Below are 21,399 nucleotides of genomic sequence, written 5' to 3' on the forward strand. Positions count from 1 at the left end.
AATGAGGAAACCCTAGGAGAGTCATTATCTCCAACTACCGTCCATGTACGATTCATACTAGATTTTACCAACTGTCGACAGTCCGTCTTTGTCTCAGTAGAGTCTTTCAGTGGCATGTTTCGGTTCTCTTTCCCATTACTTAGAAAAAGTGAGTCATCGGTTCAGGTACAAGATACTATCATTACCACCTAGACAATTAGACATCCAACCCGTAATCTCAACGACCCAATTGCAAGAGCAGCTAACGATACGTCTCTATCCTTCCTCTTCGTCTCAATTTCGTTTTTCTTTTTTCTTCTCCCAAAACACTTTCTCTTTCAAGCATACACCCAAATCTGTCAAGTAAAATGATGATCCTGGACTCGTTAACCGTTAGATCTTCATGAAATTTGAGCACAAGGTTCGGAACTCATTTTCCAACATTCTCACCATTGTAATTTGCAAAAAAAAAAAATCTCTGAGGTGAGAGAAATGTCCTTCACATCGTAACTTTCTTTTTCCCGCATACACCCCAACCTGTTCCAGTAAAACTGTGATCTCAGACTCGTTAACCGTTGGATCATCTTGAAATTTAAACACCATATTAGCAATTAAATTTCACATACCTACACCGTTGGAATTTGCAAAATAATGTCCACCGACAGAGAAACATCCCTCTCACAGAGACAGTAAAATGAAGGCTTTAATCTCTTCTCTTTCGCTCTAACGCTTGGAAACCCTAATAGAGCAACTAGATGAAAAGCTTGAGGAATCTTAAACAACTGCTATAGATGTCGCTATCATTGTCGAAGGGATGAGTTTATCGTAATTGAGGTTGGAATGAACATGTATAGGGATTCTTAGGGGATCAAATTTGACTTTATTTTGGGATGTTTATTGTATTGTAATTTTTCCTGTATGATTATGTGAAATTGTTTGAGGGATTTTACTCCCCATTTTGTGAGAAGCATTTATGTATAATTTGTTTGTTTTGAATAAGATTAGCGTGATAAATAATTTTATTGGGATCATGAAATTGTGATTGAAATTATGTATAAATGATAAATTGTGGGATAACATATTGCTTTGAGATTATAATATTGTTGTTGAGATTAAGTACAAGTGCAAAGTTGAACATGCGTTAATTTATGAGATACACGTAAACATGTGATGATGGATTATGACATTATGAGATGTTAAATTATGGACATAAGATTTGGTTGTGAATAAGTGTGTGATTAACACTTGATGTGACAATACTTGTGTTGTGAGCTGTGAATTATACAATAACCCGACTGGTGTTTAGCTTGAGAAAAGTATTTATGCGCAGTGTTAAAGGGAAAGTGTATGATTCCTAGTTAGGAACCTAAAGTGTTAAATTATAGTGAAATGTGTTAAACGTGTTTGAAACACGAGTGTGAGGTCGTGGGTATTGTATAATTCATGAGCCTGAGTGCAAAAATTGTGTTAGGGGTTGAACCTGAATCAGAAAGGTAGAGCCCTAACGGATTCTTCAAAGTCTAGGCCTTGGGGGTAAAAATATCGGTTTGAGTGCTCCTTTAAGCCTATGTTAATCCTATATGGTTGGAGCATTCTAGTAAAACAGAGTGATCTTGATATGGTATCACATTGCATATATACTTGAGTCTAGTATAATTATTACATAACATTTGCTAATTGTTTATTATGAATTGATGAGTGTTATTACGTCTTGAATCGAGTGTGTGATTCATGTGTAATATGATTGGTGATTGAAAAATGGATTTTAAATGATAAAGTGGTGAAGTGGTGAAGTGACATGGATTGTATTAAGTTGAGTTATGTTATAAATATTTTCATAATTTATTTTGGTTACGTCTTTGTTTATTTGTATTTTTTTAGAAATGTGATAATTTAGTGTGTTATTTGTGTTTAGATCCTATGATGATCTCAAACTTTGTGTTCGTGTGAGCAGATGACTAGGTGGATGACTTTAAAGAATCTCATGCTAGAGGACGTTAGAACACAATGCTCTGATAAGATGTGACATTGAGATATAAGTTTTTATATTAATGACATGAAGTCTTAGACGACTTTGTTTTGAGCCGAGATGATTTTATTATTCATTTGTACACATTCTATTGTGATGTTAGAAAAGTGAATTTGAGCCTTTTATCATTTTAAAATGTTTTTATTTAAATGTGTTTTGAAAAATTTTAATTAAATTCCGCATTCTTATTCTTTTTATTATCAGTATATATATATATATATATATATATATATATATATATGGGGTAGAGAGTGTCACAATTAAAATAATTTAAAGACCTAATTGAAAAATATAATTTAAATACCTAATTAAAAATTGTCAAATAATAAATCCAGAGATTAATTTAACTTTTAGAAGATAGAGGAATAAAAAAAATTGGTTTTAAAAGTTCATAAAACCAAAATTTGGTAATTTTCAACATACTAAAATATATCATTAATCTTTTTTTCTTATTGAGAAAAATATCATTAATCTTATAATTTGACATGTAAATATATGTTAATAAAAATTTATAGTAAGTAAATAGCTTTGAATATATAAATTATATTTTAAATTTATAATAATAATTTATATTGTGATACAAGATTATTTCAATTGTCAAAATCATTTTAAACACTACTAAAATTTAATTTAAAGGAACAGGCAAAAGATAATAGATTGAATGATAGTTAAGAAAATCAAGTAAATAGATATAGATGAAAGGATAATAGATTAAGATACTTGAAAGATTTATTTTTTTTTCTAATTGAGGGCGTAATGTATAAAATGCATAATTTCTATAAAAAAAATTAAACTATCTTTTAAACTATTGGAAATGTGTCATGAGAGAACTTGACATCATATCTTAACTCAAAATCATAAAATTACATTTGTGGATCTTTCACAATTATATGTTATTTAACTTCTTCATTTCTATTCAAGATGTGACTTCATCTTCACACTTTACTCCAACAATAACAAATTAATAGATAGAGATTATATGTTTTGGAATATTATCTTGCTTCAGATTTGCAAACTCATGGTTGAAAGGAATAATATCACCCTGATATTTGATATACAGCATTTCCTGTACACTGAAGACAACCAAAACTATTCACACCGGTCTTCAGTCAAAATGTATATTTATATATTTACTATAGTAATCCTTGATGCAAAATTTGTACTTAAGCTAAGCCTTTGGCTTTTGTAGTCTTCAAGGCATCACAACATGACTACAGGACAGGCTCTTTGTTGTAATACTTAGCCAAAGCGTTGGAACTTGAAAGGATATGTATGTACAACTACAAACCGCAAGTTGCTCTTTCTACAGAGGGATCCAGCCCTGTTCATTATATGATTGAAGAGTTAGGAGGAGAGCAATGTCACATATAGACATTGTTTTTATTAAAATAAATAGGTAGAAAGAAGTTAGAGTGTTGCCTTACCTTGATTAGTCCCGTCTCAGTACCACAGAAAATGATGTCATTGGCTGCGAGGATGCTTGTTATCTTGCTTCCTGCTGATATTCTCCCCAACTTTTTTGGTGCCCCCCTCAACCATATCTGGTTTAGGAAGTTAATTTAAGGTAAAGAAGTTAACTTGCTGCCTTTTATTTAAATTTGGATATGGGGTAAAAATGAAGGTGAAAATTTAATGGATCAATTTTATTGGTAATATTGACCATGTTGTAAGAGAAGAAAATAATAAGGTAAAATGAATTGAGATTCTTCCGTAAGTTAAAATTAACTTATATTCCTAAGCTTTCGAAGAAGTTAGATGAAAGAGTTCCTATAAAAATTAAGTGCATAAGTTCCCTCAACTTTTACCTTTTTTATTTTCTTATTGCTAATAGAGAAATTTACTCAGACAAGGTCATTGTATAGAATTGATCCGTGCATTTCTTACCTTAACTTTTACACCATACCTAATGGCCCTTGAGTGTAAATTGGCAGAATTTATTATATGTTTCATTTAACCATATTAGTGCAAATGGTCCAACATATATACTTGTGTAGTTGTGTGCAAGATTTGATACTAGTTGTGGAGCCTATCAGGTCTTTTTGTATATCCAGTGTTTAAATTGATATTTTTTCATATATACTTTTGGCTACCTGAATGTTGTTTGGTGAAGAGCTGGAGATTAGGTACAAGAAGTCTTCTACCACTTCCATGGCCGCCACATTATCTCCTTTGTCCGTAAAAATTGAAACTTTTGGTTTCTTAGTTCTTTTCCATTCCTATATAATTCATCCATGTTAGGAGAAAGCAATTTTTTTTTTCCTTTAAGCTGAAGCTATAATTCTCACCTTGAATGTTGTGCCTTCAACATACTTATTTGCACTATAGAGCCAGTCTCTATATGCTACTACTGCATTGATGGGCTTACTTTGCTTCCTCCAACTCCTTGTTGGGGGTTTGATTTCTAGTTCACGGTTGTGTGTTGTGGAATACTCCTGAAACAAAGTATCATGTCATGCTTGTACTTTATTGGCACTAGAAATCTAGAATGCATGTCAAACAACAAAACACTAACCTGTATGCTTGAATCTGTGCATCCAATATATAACTTTCCTTGAGCCACTGTCATGCACTTCACATGCTTACCTTTCAAAATATCTTTGGTCACTCTTGATTCATTAACTAGCTGCAAATGGTTAAAAAGATAAATGGATCTATTACAATAGCCTCAACTTTTGATAGTACGTTATAGAGAGGATTTAGTGGTATATATATGTGTGTGTGTGATTTTGTTTTGTTCAGTGTAACATGTCACAAATCATGGCAAGTTTTGAAGCATCACCTTTAATCCGTGGCTTTCGCTAATTGCAAAAATTGTTTCACCATGTGCACGCAAATGATGAATTGGTTCCTTCAATGCTATAACTTCAACACATTCCAGCTTTCTCTGGATCATTTTCCAAACCTATTTTATGCATGAAATTATAAGATAATCAGTTCATTTTTGTTGCTAGAGATCTTGGTAGAGAAATAGAAAGTGGTGACCATGAAATAAGTTTAAATTTACCCTTATGGTTTTATCAGTGGAACCGCTTAAAAGGCTGTCTGACGGCTCATGAAGTGAAAAGCATGTCACAGACTTCTTGTGCTCTTTAATGTCCCATACAAGACTGGCTGAGTGCCCCCTAATATCCCAGACCTATAACTCAGAATGTCATAACATGATTTAGCATGTAGTCTATATATATGAAAAAATGTGAAACTCTGTAAGAATCATATCATGTGTTCCTTGCCTTGATTGATCCATCTGAATATCCACTGAACAGCAATCCCTTGAAATATATGAGGGACCAAACTGCTAAGCTTAAGCCACAACCTGCCTCTAGGATTTGTGTGTGAACACAAGAAATACGCTGCTCTTACCACCACGATGATTTGAGTGATGTCACAAAATAAATCAGTAAGTGATAGTTATGCTAAATATATAGGCAGCAAAACTGCAAGAAGCTCAAGAATAAGCTCCTAAGAGCCATATCATAAATCAGTTACTTATATGGTAGTCATCTTTTAACCCTTGCTATTTTTATTTTGCCCCACAGTTGGTCTAATTTAACCTTAAGCTTATTGTTCATATCCAATGCCTGACCACTTTTTATCTTTTACTTAAATGATGCATCCTTAAGCTATTCCTTTATTAGCTTCAGAAGCCCATATATTTCCAGTTAAAATGGTCTGACCATGAAAATTCTCCCATCACGGATGCTGGCTTACATATTTTAGGCACCAAGGAAGTCCTCAAAATGTCATGATATTCATGCAATGAATTAAAGTTCTTGGTTACTAAACCAATGGTGGAGCATCAATCATGTTAATTATGGGAAATTTTCATAAGTTCTTCTATAATATTCATGCAAGTGGTTCAACTTAGTACATGAATGATTACTCACTGATATGTTTGGCAGCAAGAAATCGGCTACTCTGTGTAATTCCTCAGCCATCCAAATTACATTTGAAAGGCGTCTTAGTGATTCCTTTACTCCTTCTGAGAAATGCATTAGTTTTTGCTTTCCTACATGAAAACGATGTCTGACTTAGTTGAGGAAATTGATAATTCATGATCAAGAAGTACTCTTTCATTCATTCTAAGATTTTTTGTTTAAAAGAGAATAGGTGATTTTCTTTTTTCTCAAGTCAATCCTCTGACAGAATGCTCACAGGACTGCCTTAAACTTCTACATAAGTTGAACGCCATTTGAATGAAAAAGACAAAGCAAAAAAATCATATTTGTAATAAATATGTACAAAATTTCTTTGTTTATAACTATTTTGTGTTTATTAATAGTGTAAGACATAAACTATGTTGAGGACAATACCTTTCCCAGAGGCATAATTAAACATGCACATGCATGCTAGAAGCCTTTCCTCTGACTCTATCCCAGGATGCAGAAACTGCTCAATTCCACTTAGTATAACCTCAGATGCAGAATAACTTATGCTGTCTGGGCTTTTTGATATTTGAAAACCAAGCCATGAAATGGCTATAAGGCAGTCTCTAGAAACCCTCTTTATCTTGCTTCTTAGCACCCTCTCTAAAGTATGGAAGACAGAATCCCCATGGCTTATGATACATTTGGAAATTTTACTGCACCACAAATCTGTGCTGGTATCCTGCATGTAATGAAATTTATTCATCTTTTTAAACATGCTACGTAGCACAAATCATGCATATACTTTAAACTTCATGACACACAAACCCTTTTGGAAGCTTACCTGTAGACTCTGATCCAGCCAGTTGAAGTTTCTTATCATATTCTGGTGATAGGGAGAGGTCAAGCCTGTCTTTCTCAGCAACCATGCAGCTGTGTATGGTTCTCCTGTCCAAGCATATGTACCAGCAAGATTCGATAGAATGGATGTAGATAATATCTGTTCTGAGCTTTCTTCAGATGTCATTGCTCTGAGAAGGATCTGCACTGCTTCTTCTCTGAAGATGCCTTTATCAGGGAAGTTCTGCATGATAATTTTGTTTTGTTAGTAATTAATGGCTTCAAATTTCACATATTATCTTGCCAAAGTCATTTGGTCAAATTCCATATATCCAAGTCTAAGATTTTCATGAAAAAAAGTTCAATGGCTTTATGCAAAATGTATCATTTAGTGACTTCATATACAATGTTTACAAACTTCTAATATGTTAGACCCACATGATATCTCCTTTTCATAAATATTATTATTGGTTATTATTAATTATGAAACTCATGTAAAAGAAATGGAATGAAATTTTCCTGTATACTGACTTAATATCTTTGTTCCTTTGTAGGAGTTTAATGATTGAAATTCATGAACTGTAGACATATTTTTATGAATTTAATACCAGTATGTCTAACTGAAGCAAAATATTTGCTGCTAAAAGCTGGTGATCAGGTTGTAACTGATGTGCACAATGCAATAGTATCTGCATGATATTGATGCTGCTTTCTTGCTGTATACGCTGCAGCAGACTAATAGCTGATGATCTGAAAGAAATGAATCACAGTTACAGAAAACTCTCTTTGGACAAGGATTACAACAAATATATGAACAGAGCCAACAAATATATCGGATCTACTTGTTAAATACATATTTGCTACAAATGCTACTCAGTTATATTCAAATAAAATGCAAATTAAATATTTGGCTGCATGGTATATACCGTGGTATGCAAAGGATTTCATGAAAAAATTCAAGAGCTGTGCATTTGGCGCGTGTGTTTTCTGATTGCAGAAGGTGGATAAAGGGAGCAAGAGGAGTAAATTGCGACACATACTTTCTGCACTGGGCATCATACTGCATGCATTTTATAAGAATAGTAGTTAAAGAGAAAAATTCTTCTAGATTATCATTCCTGGCAACTTCTAAAAATCCGCTGAGAACATGAGGAGAACTGATGGTGGCCAAATGCATGTTATTTGTGGCATAGTCAAATGAAGTTACTAGTTCTTCGATGATCATCAATGATGCTGCATGAGGTGTCAAAAGAAGTGACTCTTGCTTATTCTTGTAACTATTTGAAGTGCATACAATCTCCACTAATATTGGCAGAAGTTCCAATGTTTTTATATCTATAGGTGAAGGATTTATTAAATAGATTAGAATTGCTGCCTCATGGACATTTTGTTTTAGAGCACTTGCCAGATCACACAACCTTAAACCTTTCTTCTTGACGTCTTCTATAATTGACTTGTTCCTTGAAATTATTGTTGTCAGAATAGATACTGATGCCCTTATTTTTCTTTCTTCTTTGGAAGTAGAGATAGCTATTAGCAGCTCATCCAAAATCACATCCTTTAAGGAAGCATAAGTAGCGCCCGATGAACTAATCAAGCTCTCATAAATTGATGCAATGTCTACAGTATATTCTTCATCACATTTTCCTAATACCTCTGAATAATGTAGTTCTGAAATTCTCCTTTCAGTCAGTTCTGACAAGTCCTGCAGGGAATATCTTCTGGAGTTTGAACAACAAACTTCATCAAACTTTCCTAGGCTATATAATCTTTGTATCTCAGAACTTTCTTCATGATTTTTCTGGCTTGGCCTATGTTTGCAAGCAGATGTAAATGTTACATGATCAAACAATTTTTTTGGCTGCGATGCATCCTCATTTAATTCATCCTCTACACGGCAATTTAAGAGAGTATTTCCTGTTTTATCTCTGTATTTTGAGATAGATAAGGTAAAATCTTCTATAGACCTGTTGAATCTGCTAGAATCAAACTTAATTATGTTTCTTTTGTCCAACTGTTCTTGCATTGGATGTTGATGAGCTTGAGGCAAACCAGAGTGTTGTTGTAGCTTCCTGTGAAGGTCAAATATACGAAATTCCATGAGACAATTATAAACTATAGTGTAGAGTTAGCTTCTGTAGGATTAGATTAGAGATGAAGTTTGAGAAAAACAAAGAAAATGCAGTTGATAAGACTGTTAAGGAGTTAAACCAGTTGTAGATTTCTGGTGGTAGATCATCTGCTTTTGTTATTGTGGTTTGTATATAAAATTTTCTGTCATCCACATTTTCCTGAAAATGAACCGAGATGAGTTAACAACTTAGTATCCACTTTCAGATTCCTGTATAGTTGTTTTGCTTATAAGATCAAAATTTGACAAACAGGCATATTTTCAGGGGGTTATGTCAGCAAGAAATCTTTTGAATTGTTACCAAGTCCTTTCTGTCTCTAAAATCCTTATAGCATGCATCCCCTGATACCGGTGTTTTAGAGTGTGTTTCTATCATCATATCTTTGAAGCATTTGAGGCTTGAAATTGTTTGGTCCTCTTTGCCGTGATACTGCACCGGTTTCAGTTGTTTGAGGGCTTTTGTTAGGAACCAAGAAGTGAAATGAGGAAGAAAATAAAAGATTTTATTGACTAGTAAGAAAAGAACAGAAAATAGGAGAGAAAACTCTCCTCAAAGGGTTTCCCCTTTACAAAGGATTTCTCCTTTCACAAAGAACTAATGCTCAATCTACAAATGATAAGATCCCCCTCTCTCCTATCCTTTGTCCTCTATTTATATCTAATAAACCCCTCTAACTAACTAACTAATTCATTAGTAGTCTAACTATATTAACTAACTTTTCCTTCTCCTTATATCCTAACAATACACCCCTCCTAAAAATCAATCTTGTCCTCAAGGTTGGAATCTGAAAACTGGAATTTCACACTGAAACTTCCTAAAGTTTTGTCTGATTGCTGGAAAACAATTGCACCCCTTGTAGCTTAACTAGGAACGGCCCACTACCCCTGCATGCAAACTGAGGTCCGGTGGCTTCGGTGGTGGGAGGGACAAGAGTGGACTCCATATAACTTTAATCAGCTTGACTGGCTCATTACATTCCTTTTGCCTTAGCTCCATGGCTAAGCTGTCAGTCATAGATGCAACAAAATTTAATGCTAAAGGCTCACCCAAAAATTAGACATTCCAAGATTCCAGCACCATTGTTGTTCCAACCACCTTCATGAATGATTTTTGTTTCACCATAACAATCTTTTTATGGAAATCTGAATCTTGAAAACAACGTGGCTTGGTTGAATCACCAGCTTCGACTTCCTTTTTGATTAAATCTGTGATTGGGTTATCAAGAAAATCGTCTTCGCAACCCACATTTGTCACTCTTTATCGATGGATCAACTTCTTCCTTCATGACCTTTTCAATCTTTTTTTTCTCTTGCTAACTTTGCTTCATCATTTTTTGTTTCTTCTCCACCACAAAGGGTGTGGTTCTTGATTACTGAACCTTCTTTACTTCTGTTTTCTGATTTCAAGAACTGCAATGGGTCACTATCACACTCAAAACTGCTACCCTTCAAATCAGTTCCCCCTTCTATGCTTCTATCAAAGCTGGGTAGTTCCACCTTTCTTGCCTAAGAACTAGCCTCTGTTTCACTGAATTCTGACCCACTTCCCTCCATGCTATTTTTGTCTTGTTGAGAGGCATGGGAATCAACTTCTTCATTCAATATCTTGCGCAACATGTGTTTTCGCTCTAAAATGTTGGTCCTCCCTTTCAAGAACTCTGTTGAAGTCTCCCATTTTTTTATGTGGATTTTTGTCTCAGTTGGCTTTTCTTCCTTCAAGATACTCAATCTTTCAAAGATGAGGTTACCATGGCGATCTCCAAATCTTTTTATCAAAGCTGTGAAAAATGACTCCCAATCTGAATCTGGGTTGTTTTGGCTCCAAATGTAGAGCCAATATGTCGCAGCACCCTCCATACTCATGAATGCATATTGCAGCTTATGAAATGAAGGAATTTCTTGTACCTCAAAGAATTTTCCAGCCCTAGCAATCCAACCAATTGGGTCTATCCCCATGAACACTGGCAGCTCCACCTTCTTAGCTCAAATTTGCACTTCTTCCATCTTTATCACTGGCATCCCCTCGAAGATCCGACAGGTCGGACCAATTTGTTAGGAACCAAGAATTAAAATGAGGAAGAAAATAAAAGATTTTATTGACTAGTAAGAAAATAACAGAAAATAGGAGAGAAAACTCTCCCCCAAGGATTTCTCCTACACAAAGGATTTCTCCTTTTACAAAGAGCTAATGCTCAATCTACAAATGATAAGATCTCCTTCTCTCCTATCCTTCTTCCTCTATTTATATTTAATAAATCCCTCTAACTAACTAACTCATTAGTAGTCTAACTATATTAACTAACTCTTCCTTTTCCTTATATCCTAACAGCTTTCTTGTGACCTTCATATTCAGCAATATCCATGCATTGTTTTGACTCATGTTCCATTGTATGCATCACATTTTGAGAATCAAGTGGATGAATCTTTTCATACTGCATACTCATATCTCAAAATTTAGGGGAAATGAAAGGGGAACAAGAAAGAGAAGTTGTTGAAGCATCTATGATCTAACACTGTAGGTTTCCAATTGTATACTATAAAGTATGGAAGCGTTTAAATGAAATAATTTGTTATGTTATTGTCAGTAATAGAAATAAATAACAAAGCTTACCATATTGCAACTTTTCAATCTTGGTTCGTGTTGAATTGAAGTTGAAGAAACACAGCTAGTATTTGGTACATCCCTGTTCGCAATAGTAACTTATTTTTAGATGATACAGTAACATTCTAAAAATCCATTGTCTTACTTCAACAAATCAAACAGTATCTTATGTCAGTTATGTGTTTCTTGCCAATGATATCACTACGTTCTCCTCTTTATCTGTATTTTGTCATTAATTATTAGGAAAAAAAACAACTATGGATTATGACTGAACTTATTTTATTATATTCACTAAATGTTTAACATATTTCAACCTAATTCACCATTAAAATTAACTGCAATTTTATTGTTACTCCTCAAACCTAACCATTTTGTCTTTGGAATAGTATTGTTAAAAAGATGCTTTTAGATGGAACTGTTATATTAATTACCTAATGGTGAGTGGAATGGAATAGACTCACCATTCAATTGTTTGGATATATTTGCAATGGAATGAAAAAAAAAAAAAAGTGGTTTCATTCCATACCCCCAAATTGCAGAGCAAGAAAAAAAGAGGTATTAGATGAAATGAAATTCCATTACATTCCATCCTATTTTAAACAATTCAAACAATTGAACCTAGTATCATTCTATTCCACCCCTTTCCATCAATCCTAACATAGCCCCTAAGTCTAGCTCTCAAGTTCTAGACTTCATGTGGTTTACATTTTTACTCCATACTTTTTGCCTGTTTTAGTTGAAATGTGTGTGAGGGAATCTCTTTGGTTTTGGAACTCTCATTCTCATAATTAAGTTAACATGAGTATTTACCAGCATTACTTTGGCTACATGTCCCCCTCAAATAGAAACTTGAAATTTGCTAAATGCCTAAATGGCTAAATCTAATCATTTATCTATGTCACAGAAAACAACATTGCATTTTCTGGTTTTAGTTTGAATTTCTTCCTCAAACCATTGGAACTTCAAGACACACTAGGTTCCACTTATTGAGCATAATGTGAAGTTATGTTGAACAGCAAGGATTAATCTTACACAGACCGTGGTGATTGTTTGCTGCAATAACTGCGCCACCACGGAGTCTCTCCATAAAGCATGACCTGGTAATACACAAGGCACTCCTTGTACCTCCTTGCCACCTCCCTAATTGCTTCATCCATTTCATCCTCAGAAGACACCGATTCCAAACTTCTAGTGCTACTGTTTCTCTGCATCATGGTGATGCTTGATTGTGGGAAAAGACTTTCACAAAGTTGTGATGCAAATTCTGTCCAAACAAGTTTTGGTGAGACCAAAACTGCTTGAAGAAAATGCAGTACTGCCTGCCACTCATCTCCCTGGAGCTTCCTAACCACTGAGAGGTAAAAGTAAGAGCAGCACACCAAGTAACGGTTCGGAATTGTGGCGGTGACCTCTTCCTCATCAAGCATTGCTGGCACCTGGAGATATAAGGTTGGTTGGATGATTAAGGGAGAAGGAAAAGGTTGCGGGTTTGATCTTCTCTACTAACAAAACTAACATTCTAATAAACTAACATTTGCCGATCAAAAAAATAAAATTGCTGGCACCTGAAGCATTTGTTCTGAGTTCCTTAGCCTGAAGGTTCTTTCTTCTGGCTGTTTAGCTTGAATTGCAGCTTCAATGCTGTCAATGCCCCAGTAGAGATTGGACAACACTGATTGCTCAGAGAATTCAAAGAATTCCTGCTTCTGAATCCTCAACTTGGAGGTGCATCTTAATTTTAGACCATTCCTGGTTTTCTCATCTTCCAAGGTGTCTTGAATGAACCTGTTGATTGAAACAAGCACCCACATGTATTTGAGGTCTAACATCTCGTATAGCGTGTTTGGAAACTCGTTCAGAAGTAAGATATCACGCTTGAGACGTGAAATCTATAATAACTATTAGCTTCTTAAAATCACATCCGAAACGTGAAACCAAACACGCTAATAATAATGGTCTTGAGATTATATATATCAATGAGGGAGATGAATTGAATTGAAGAGGAAGTTGGAGGCTTGTGATGATTGGAAATGTTGATATTGCTGAGTTTGAGTACTTTGGTGTTGAATAATGTGAGAGAGTAGTTAATGCAAGTTGTGTATGTGATTATAGATTAGAGGTAGAGAGGTTTAACATCTGGTAGCAGTTTCCTCCCGTGACTGTTTTTAACAAGATTCCAAATTTCGTTGGCCCTTTAATCTTGTATTGCTTTCAGACAAAAAAGAGACCGTTGTCTTTCCTTTGAAAGGGAAAAGGTTCAAAACATGAAAACCATTATAGTGCTCCACTTCACGTGTACCTTATCACTATGGCTTTTTCTTTCTCTTTACGTTTTTTCATTGCCGACTCTCCATAATGCTAAATGCTCATACATACTCTTGTTTATTTATATATCTCTTTAACATTTATAAATTTAAGTGTATGTATAAATTAGCTTGTGTTCTATCATTTATGTGCTGTGCAGTAGACAGATATCACAGGAAAGAGATGAAATCTAGTACACGCTAAGAATATTGTAGTTGTAGGGTAAATTAGGTTGTCGTCTTAGGTTTAATTATTTGCTACCACTAGTGGTTCATTTGATGATCACACATGCACAAACTATGTGCTACAGGCCTTGAAAATTAAAATATTCAATTCACATTTACAAGCACTTTTTTTTTTGTAACATACATTTACATGCATTTTGAAATTGCTTTCTAAACATTCATGGCCTAAGGGGAAAACATTTCTTATATATTCTTTGTGCTTCAATTTGTAAAGCACTTTTCTTAAACAGTTTTTATTATCTTTATTTTTCGCAAACTGATAAATCCTTTGAGATGGCACTACTGTAAGATTTCACGGGAGATACAAGGTTGATCCAGAGGTTGGGAGAGGTCGCGGGTTCGATCCCCCAACTAGCATTTCTAAAAGAAACTAACATTTCCAAATAAAAAAAAATTTGTAAGATTGAGCTTGGACTTCTGCAAATCGCTTCAGGGAAAATTTTCTGTACCTTTACCTGTGGTCCTGTGAACATTGAAATGTTAGGAAAAACTGTAATATGTCAACGTTAGAGTCATAAGCTTAATGGTTTTGGTTAGCTTATTAAGCACTTATTAAAACTTTTCACACTGGTTTATTTTGATATGTTTCATGTACCAACTTAATAAAAATAAGTTTTTTTTTTAAATAAAAAAGGGTCGTAAGTCATTTTGTAAACTTAACCAAACAGTTACTCTAGTGCTTATATGATAAAATATACCAAATAAGTGTAAATTAATTTGGGTCAGCGTTTTTTAAATTGATTTTATAGTAGAGTGATTTGTATTTAAATGTTTTTTATTCTAAAAGTAAATTAACATTAAATTTTAGTATAAACTTTTTATCTAATACAAAAATCATCTAAAGTTAATTTAGTACAAAATTAATTTTAGATTCAGAATTAATTTCTCAACATACAAGTACAATTACTTAAAATTATATTAATTGATATTTCAACCTAATTTTAGAACATAAGATATAAATCTAAACACAGATTTAATTTAATATAGCTCTTCTAAAAGCTTCCTAATTAACATAGAGTTTGTCTACAATGTAGACTGTCAAGATCATATTACCCTTTAAACTATATTACAAGCAAACATAACCTTGCTTTGAAATTCAGAATCTGTAGCATTTAAAAGAAACTGATCAGAATTCAGCAGGGCACACCTGTAAACATTAGTGGTTGTTATGTCAATTTAGAACTTGGAAGTATTGAGGGTGAAATCCCTCTCAAAGCTGGAATTGCCATAGACTTTGATTCTTTGACAACTGTGCCCTCGTGGCTCCACAGAGAGTATGTTGACCTGTCAGGACAAAATTCATCATGACCTGACTGGACCATTTCATCTATAAGCATTCATTCTCAGCTTCCCTCCCAGTGCCATTCCTCCTGCAACATTCTGCTTATTCACGGGACATTTAACAGAATACTAATTTCACTTGCACCTTCCTTGTATACATAATTATTGGAAACAAAATTCCTTTTCTGTTCATTTTGATGATGAAGTACAACTTAATCAATGTTCTTGTTTAGTTGATATTTGAATGAACAGTTTAAATTGTTAAAATAAGTTATGAATAATATAAGAATTTAACTGGAATACACTTATAAAAGTTTTTTACAATGTTAATTAACCAGTTTAGTATTTGTTAAGGTCATTAAATGAGACATAACAGATTATTGGGATGTATTTTTCTTGGTTGATGGCTATGAGCCGATTAAACGTTGTATGTAAATTTTTTTTCGGGTTATCTAATACCCAATTATCAATATATTATACTTCCTTTAAAAAATAGATTACACTTAATTTGCCGATTAAAAAAACAATTTAGTATTTAGTATTTTCTACTAAATTGGAATCGTTGAGAATTGTTGATTTAATGATACTTATTTTTAAGTTACCATTACACTGGTACTAAAATATAAAGAGGGGGTGGAGGAATCATTAGGGGGTGGGGGAGCCATTACATAAGTTTGTGTATCAAAAGTTGTTTGACGCAAATAATTCGATTCTTTGGATTTCTTAATTATGATCTAAGGTTCGATCTCGATTTGAGTATGAAATCATTACTAAGGTATTATTATGTCTCAAAATGGACTAATCAACCTAGGAGAAGATTAGTTGGTGTTAGATAAAAAAAAACTCTAGATACCTCATTGTTAAAAAGAAAATATGAGATTTGTGTTGAAAGGAATTAACTATTAGAACAATGTTTTCAAATTGATTATCCATGAAAAGGGTATTTGGGACTATGATTCTATTATATATCAGATAAGATTTTAGGACTATGACCATAGAGATCCAATGATCTTTTTTTGCTTGGGACAAAAAAAAGAACAGCATTGTATATTCGTATTTGTATTTTATGGTGGCTTTAATTTCCAATAATATGAGGCTATAATCTGTAATGAAAAGGACTTTAAAGTTGGGAAGTGATGAAAGCCATTCATTTATTGGAATAACACTCTAAAGGAACTGTGTTCCTCGCCATTCATATTTCATAACATTGACCCGGTACCCCAAAAGTTATGAATAATATAGAAATTCCATCGTACTGCAAATTTATTTGATGTTTTAAAATTAAAAAGTCACTTACAATAAAGAAATCCCGTCGACAGTGAAGGATTTGAAACAACAGAAAAACTATTTTCATTAAATGTCGTATCACAAGAGCATGTTCACAGCAAAGTTGGAGTAGTTTTTTAATTTGAGTTTGGTGGTATTAGAAGATAATGAAATAAAAATTAGTTTTGTAATTTTATTAGATTTGATTTTTGTGTTTCTTTTTCTGCCTTGTCTTATGTTTTCATTCATTCGTATTTTGATTCTCATTGATAATGTATTGATCTTTACCTTTTTTTTCCCCATTAAGTTTTAGTTCTAATTAAATATTAAAGAGTGAGGCTGCATTTGATACATACAAAGGTACAATATAGGATAAATACTAACGTTATAAGACAAATTTTTATCGTATGAATTGTTTAGTAGATAATAAACATCACAAATAAAATAATATGAAATTTATTACGGTGTCATTTTAAGTATTAATTATCTTAATATAAATTTTAATAAATATATTAATATAATAATGAATAATCGTGACAACAATAATAATATCATGACATGACAATAATAATAGTAATAAAAATTATGGTGTTATTAATAATAATAACTCAATAAAGATGTTGAAGGTAATAATAATGGTGTTAAAGAAAAGACAAGAAGAAAAAAATATAATTATTACATGAGAAATAAAAACAAGTATTTTATACTTAAGACAAAAAGATATCTTATGTTTTATCTTTTTCTTTTGTCTAGGTCAAAAATGGTATGTGTCTTTCAATCTATTGGATCATAGACTAATTACATTAGTATTGTGTGACTATCATTGATTCAAGAGAATTTAACACATATTGAAAATCCAATATAAATTTTCTCGTTAAATAATTAGAGAATCTCATATTTTATTTGGTAACAACAAAGTTGAATTTTTGTCTTATTTATCATCTTCATTTGATTTGTGTTAATCATGACTTTTAAAAAATAAAAAATTAAAAAGTTATATTTATACTACTCCATACCATACTTTTTAGCATATTAAATAAATCCTAAAAATATTACTCAAATTGTATTTAGATCTTGTTAAATTTTATCCAATTTACATTGAATTTGGTTTATATTTTTTATTTGCCAATTTTTTGAAGTTTTTTTTAATAAAAAATATTAGAAAATTTATAACAACTCATAAATCATTTTCAAGTGAACTAACTATCCAAAAGGTATATATATTTTCTTTTATTGAACCATCTCTCTTTTCTTTCATTTCATGTTTCACACATTAGTGAAATTGGATTTTAATATAATTCTTTGTCATATACTTTTTCTTTGTTACACTGACGTTTTGATCCACTGTCAAAAACTTTAATTTGTATTTATTTTTTGTTTAAATATTCTTTCTGTAATTCATCTTTTCTTTACTTTTGTTCGGGTAAAAAAAATTGTTTTAGTATTTCTAAAATGAAAAAAAATTAAAAAAATAAAAATAAAAAAAACATTAAATTCCTATCCAAAACGTTAGCTAAAACACTTGAAGAAAAAAATAAAATAAACACATTTTATTAGGATTAAATGAAAAAAAATTAAAAAAATAAAAATAAAAAAAACATTAAATTACAGAAACAAAAAATGCATTTAATCATTTATTTTTTGTTTAAGATTAAAAAAATAATTTTGTGGCATAACATTATTTGAATTTTTTAAGTTACGAATTTTTTTCTTAAAAAATACTAGCATTCTTTTGACGTTTTTAAAGATTTAAAATTACATAAAATATATTCTTAAAGTAATTCTTAATTAAAAATAAAAGCAAAGGAACCCTTGCATATAATTGATTAAAGTCACGTATATTTAAGACTTTACGATTACTCCAAACACTTGTAATATATTTTTTCTTTTTTCTAACACCCCGTGATGTGTTATTTTTTATTGCTGCATTTAAATCAATCCTAGCTAATAATCAAAACCCTTCGTATATGAGCCAACAATAAAATTAAATAAAACTTCACACCAATAAATATATTTTTATAAACATAAAATATTTGTAAAATTAATTTTATTGTTGAAAGATAGATATACTTAATAAATTTTAATTTTATATTAAAATTATTATTACATAATTTTTATCTTTAATTTTTTAGTTTCTTTTTCTACAATAAATTAATTAATTTATTAAATACTAAACCAAAAATCGTAAATATAAAAGTGTTTAATGAAAAATAATAAAATAATCAATTTTAAATGAGTTAAATAAGTCAAAATTAAATATATTTTTTAAGGAATCAAATCTAAATATGTAATTTAAATCACTTTTATGAATGAAGCAAATTTGAACACTATGGATCTAGTATGTATTTTTCGTAAACTAAAGTTAATCTTCAAAAGCATTTAGTTTAACTTGGCTTGTTTACACAATTCTAATCATGGCAGGACTGCCAGCTTCCTGGTGTGAAATACAATTCTTGGGTTGTTTTCATGAATATGGATAATCAATTAGTCATAATTAATTAAGTCACGCTAGTTATGTATTCACGAGATTGCTTAATTTCTATCCCAGTCGCCATATGATCTCATAATTGGTTCAATTATTGGGTAAATCCAAAGATCTATTTGTCATCACTCTAATGTAATTAGACCCTAAGCAAAAAAAAAAGATAATTAATTATGATAAAAAAAGACCCTAAGCAAAAATATTGAAGAACCAGAAAACGCAATTTGAATTTAATTTGTTGTTGACCATCGAGAAGATCCAACCGAAGAGAGAGATGCATTTATGGTATTTGTAGGTAAGGTGATAATTAATTATATAGTGTAGTTAACTCGATCTTATACTAGTACTGTTTATTTTTGTGCAGCTTATACTAGTAGTATATAGCTGAAATATGTTTTTAGTTGATATAAATATTGAAATGTTTAGAATTTATTGTTGTAGATTTTTTAGAATATATTCTCATAAAATATAAATGTGATATTTTTGCTTAGATTTAAATTCAAGAAATTTGATTCTATATATTAATGTGAGCAGATCAACACATCAAGTTTTAGTTAACATATAATAATAACCTATCATTAAGATATAAGATGAGATTTTTTGAATTTAGTTTTCAGTAAAAATATCACACATTTAGGTTTTGTTAAGACAAAAACATACTTAAAATTTTACAAAAATGGATCTCGAATATTCAAATATTTATAGGGACGAAAAACATATTTTAACATAAAATAAAATAATGATACTCTCTCTCCTTTCTTGTGTCCATCTCTTTTTCTTATTTGTTTTCTTCATTTTCGATTATTCTACTTTAAAAGATTTATTTATTTCCACTTTTCTATTTATTTAGAATTAAGATAATATTTAATTATTATTATTATTTAGTTATACCCTTATTTTTACTTAATTCTTACATATTTTATACATTTATCATAAATAAATGAGAAATACTAAATGTCAGTTTAACAAGTTAAAATAATCACAATATAACCAAAAATATTAATTACATCCTTTTTCTTAGTATGAATATTATCATCTTAAAAAGTAAGTAAAAAAACGTAATAAGTTATGATCTGTTAATGGAGTTCCTTCTCCTAGCTCTCGGTACATCTTTGCTTAAAATACGTATCGCTCAACCTAAACGTAAAAAACAAAGATGTACAATATGCTTAGGTCAACCTTTAAGGTGTGATTTTTCATGTCAACCAAGAAACAATTAGTTATAATTTCTACCTTCTTAAGCAAAATTATTATTTTTCAGCATAATTTTTCTAATTATCTTAACTAGCTCATGAGGGTTGTCTTCACATTATATGTTTTATCTTGACACTAGTTTTTTTCTAATTGATAGTAACTCAATGGTATAAAGACGAAGGTATGTAATCATTCAACACCAAACAATAATAATTGACGAAGGTATGTAATCATATTTATAAACATGGAGACATCAAGCAAATTAATTAAAGAAGAAGGTATGTAATCATTCAAATACCAAACAAATTAAGATCCTTACTATCTTAGGCATCAAAGTTTCCTTTGCAGTTATCCCACACATCACCCGGATAGAGAGATTGGTATGAGGGATCAGATTGAAACAAACACTAAAGATAGAGATAAGGAGCTCGAATATACCGGAACTCGGTAAGAACACCAAGGTTTGTAAAGTTCTAGTTCCACTATGTGGTCCCAAAATTGAACGTTATGGCACTTGGACTCTTGCATTTTTTCCCATGTTTTTGTGACAAAATCCAAAACTCAAGTGTGTCTCCATTACATATCGAATAATAATAATAATAATAATAATTGACGTGTATTACACTCCCATATGATATAAGTAGAAATTTGGTAAATATATATTTTCCATGCATGAGCTAATAGTACATAAAGATATTTGTCTTGTAGTGGTGATATACGAAAAACTGACTAGGTAAAAAGTTTGGTTTCAATGCTTGTAAACAGTTAACCAATAACTGTTAGCTGAAGTTCCAGAACATGGTAGCTTGTCACTTCAAACCTTCACTTGGACAAAAGGAAGAAAACAAGTTTCTCTCGTACAGCTAGTTAGAGCTTAAATCGGCACTAGCTAGTAGGCTTTCTTTTTTTTTTTTTTTTTTCTTTGGTGTTTGGCTTTTAATTTTGAATAATTATGATAAACCATCAAACTATTTGTAAATTAAAGCAGAGCAAACCAAAGAGTTGGTAAAGTAACATTATATGTTTAGAGTTACTGTAATATTCTAGTCTTAATTGTGAAGTTTCTGTGAAACAAATTACATGATCTGCAGTCATTTTTAATTAACTCCATCAATTCTAAATACAAAATACGTGCACAGGCCTCTACCTAGCAACCTTAATCATTATAGTTTGATTCGACTTC

The 21,399-nt window shown here is 31.7% G+C and overlaps 1 protein-coding gene across 1 annotated transcript; it reads right to left on the reverse strand.

The window, feature by feature from the left end:
• Nucleotides 1-3,030: 3,030 nt before the first annotated feature.
• LOC100789287 (putative E3 ubiquitin-protein ligase LIN-1) lies at nucleotides 3,031-13,778 on the reverse strand. Its single transcript, XM_006586855.4, has 18 exons — nucleotides 13,010-13,778; nucleotides 12,477-12,880; nucleotides 11,454-11,526; nucleotides 9,144-9,272; nucleotides 8,923-9,002; nucleotides 7,638-8,783; nucleotides 7,320-7,461; nucleotides 6,716-6,955; nucleotides 6,319-6,613; nucleotides 5,893-6,014; nucleotides 5,239-5,358; nucleotides 5,013-5,144; nucleotides 4,788-4,910; nucleotides 4,521-4,631; nucleotides 4,294-4,440; nucleotides 4,099-4,224; nucleotides 3,433-3,549; nucleotides 3,031-3,329 (listed from the first exon to the last, which is right to left on the reverse strand). Exons 1-18 carry the CDS (start codon nucleotides 13,271-13,273, stop codon nucleotides 3,312-3,314), a joined length of 3,789 nt encoding a protein of 1,262 aa, XP_006586918.1. The 5' UTR covers nucleotides 13,274-13,778; the 3' UTR covers nucleotides 3,031-3,311.
• Between the last annotated feature and the right edge of the window lie 7,621 nt (nucleotides 13,779-21,399).

Source organism: Glycine max, chromosome 9 (assembly GCF_000004515.6).
Source record: "Glycine max cultivar Williams 82 chromosome 9, Glycine_max_v4.0, whole genome shotgun sequence".
Classification (NCBI taxonomy): domain Eukaryota; kingdom Viridiplantae; phylum Streptophyta; class Magnoliopsida; order Fabales; family Fabaceae; genus Glycine; species Glycine max.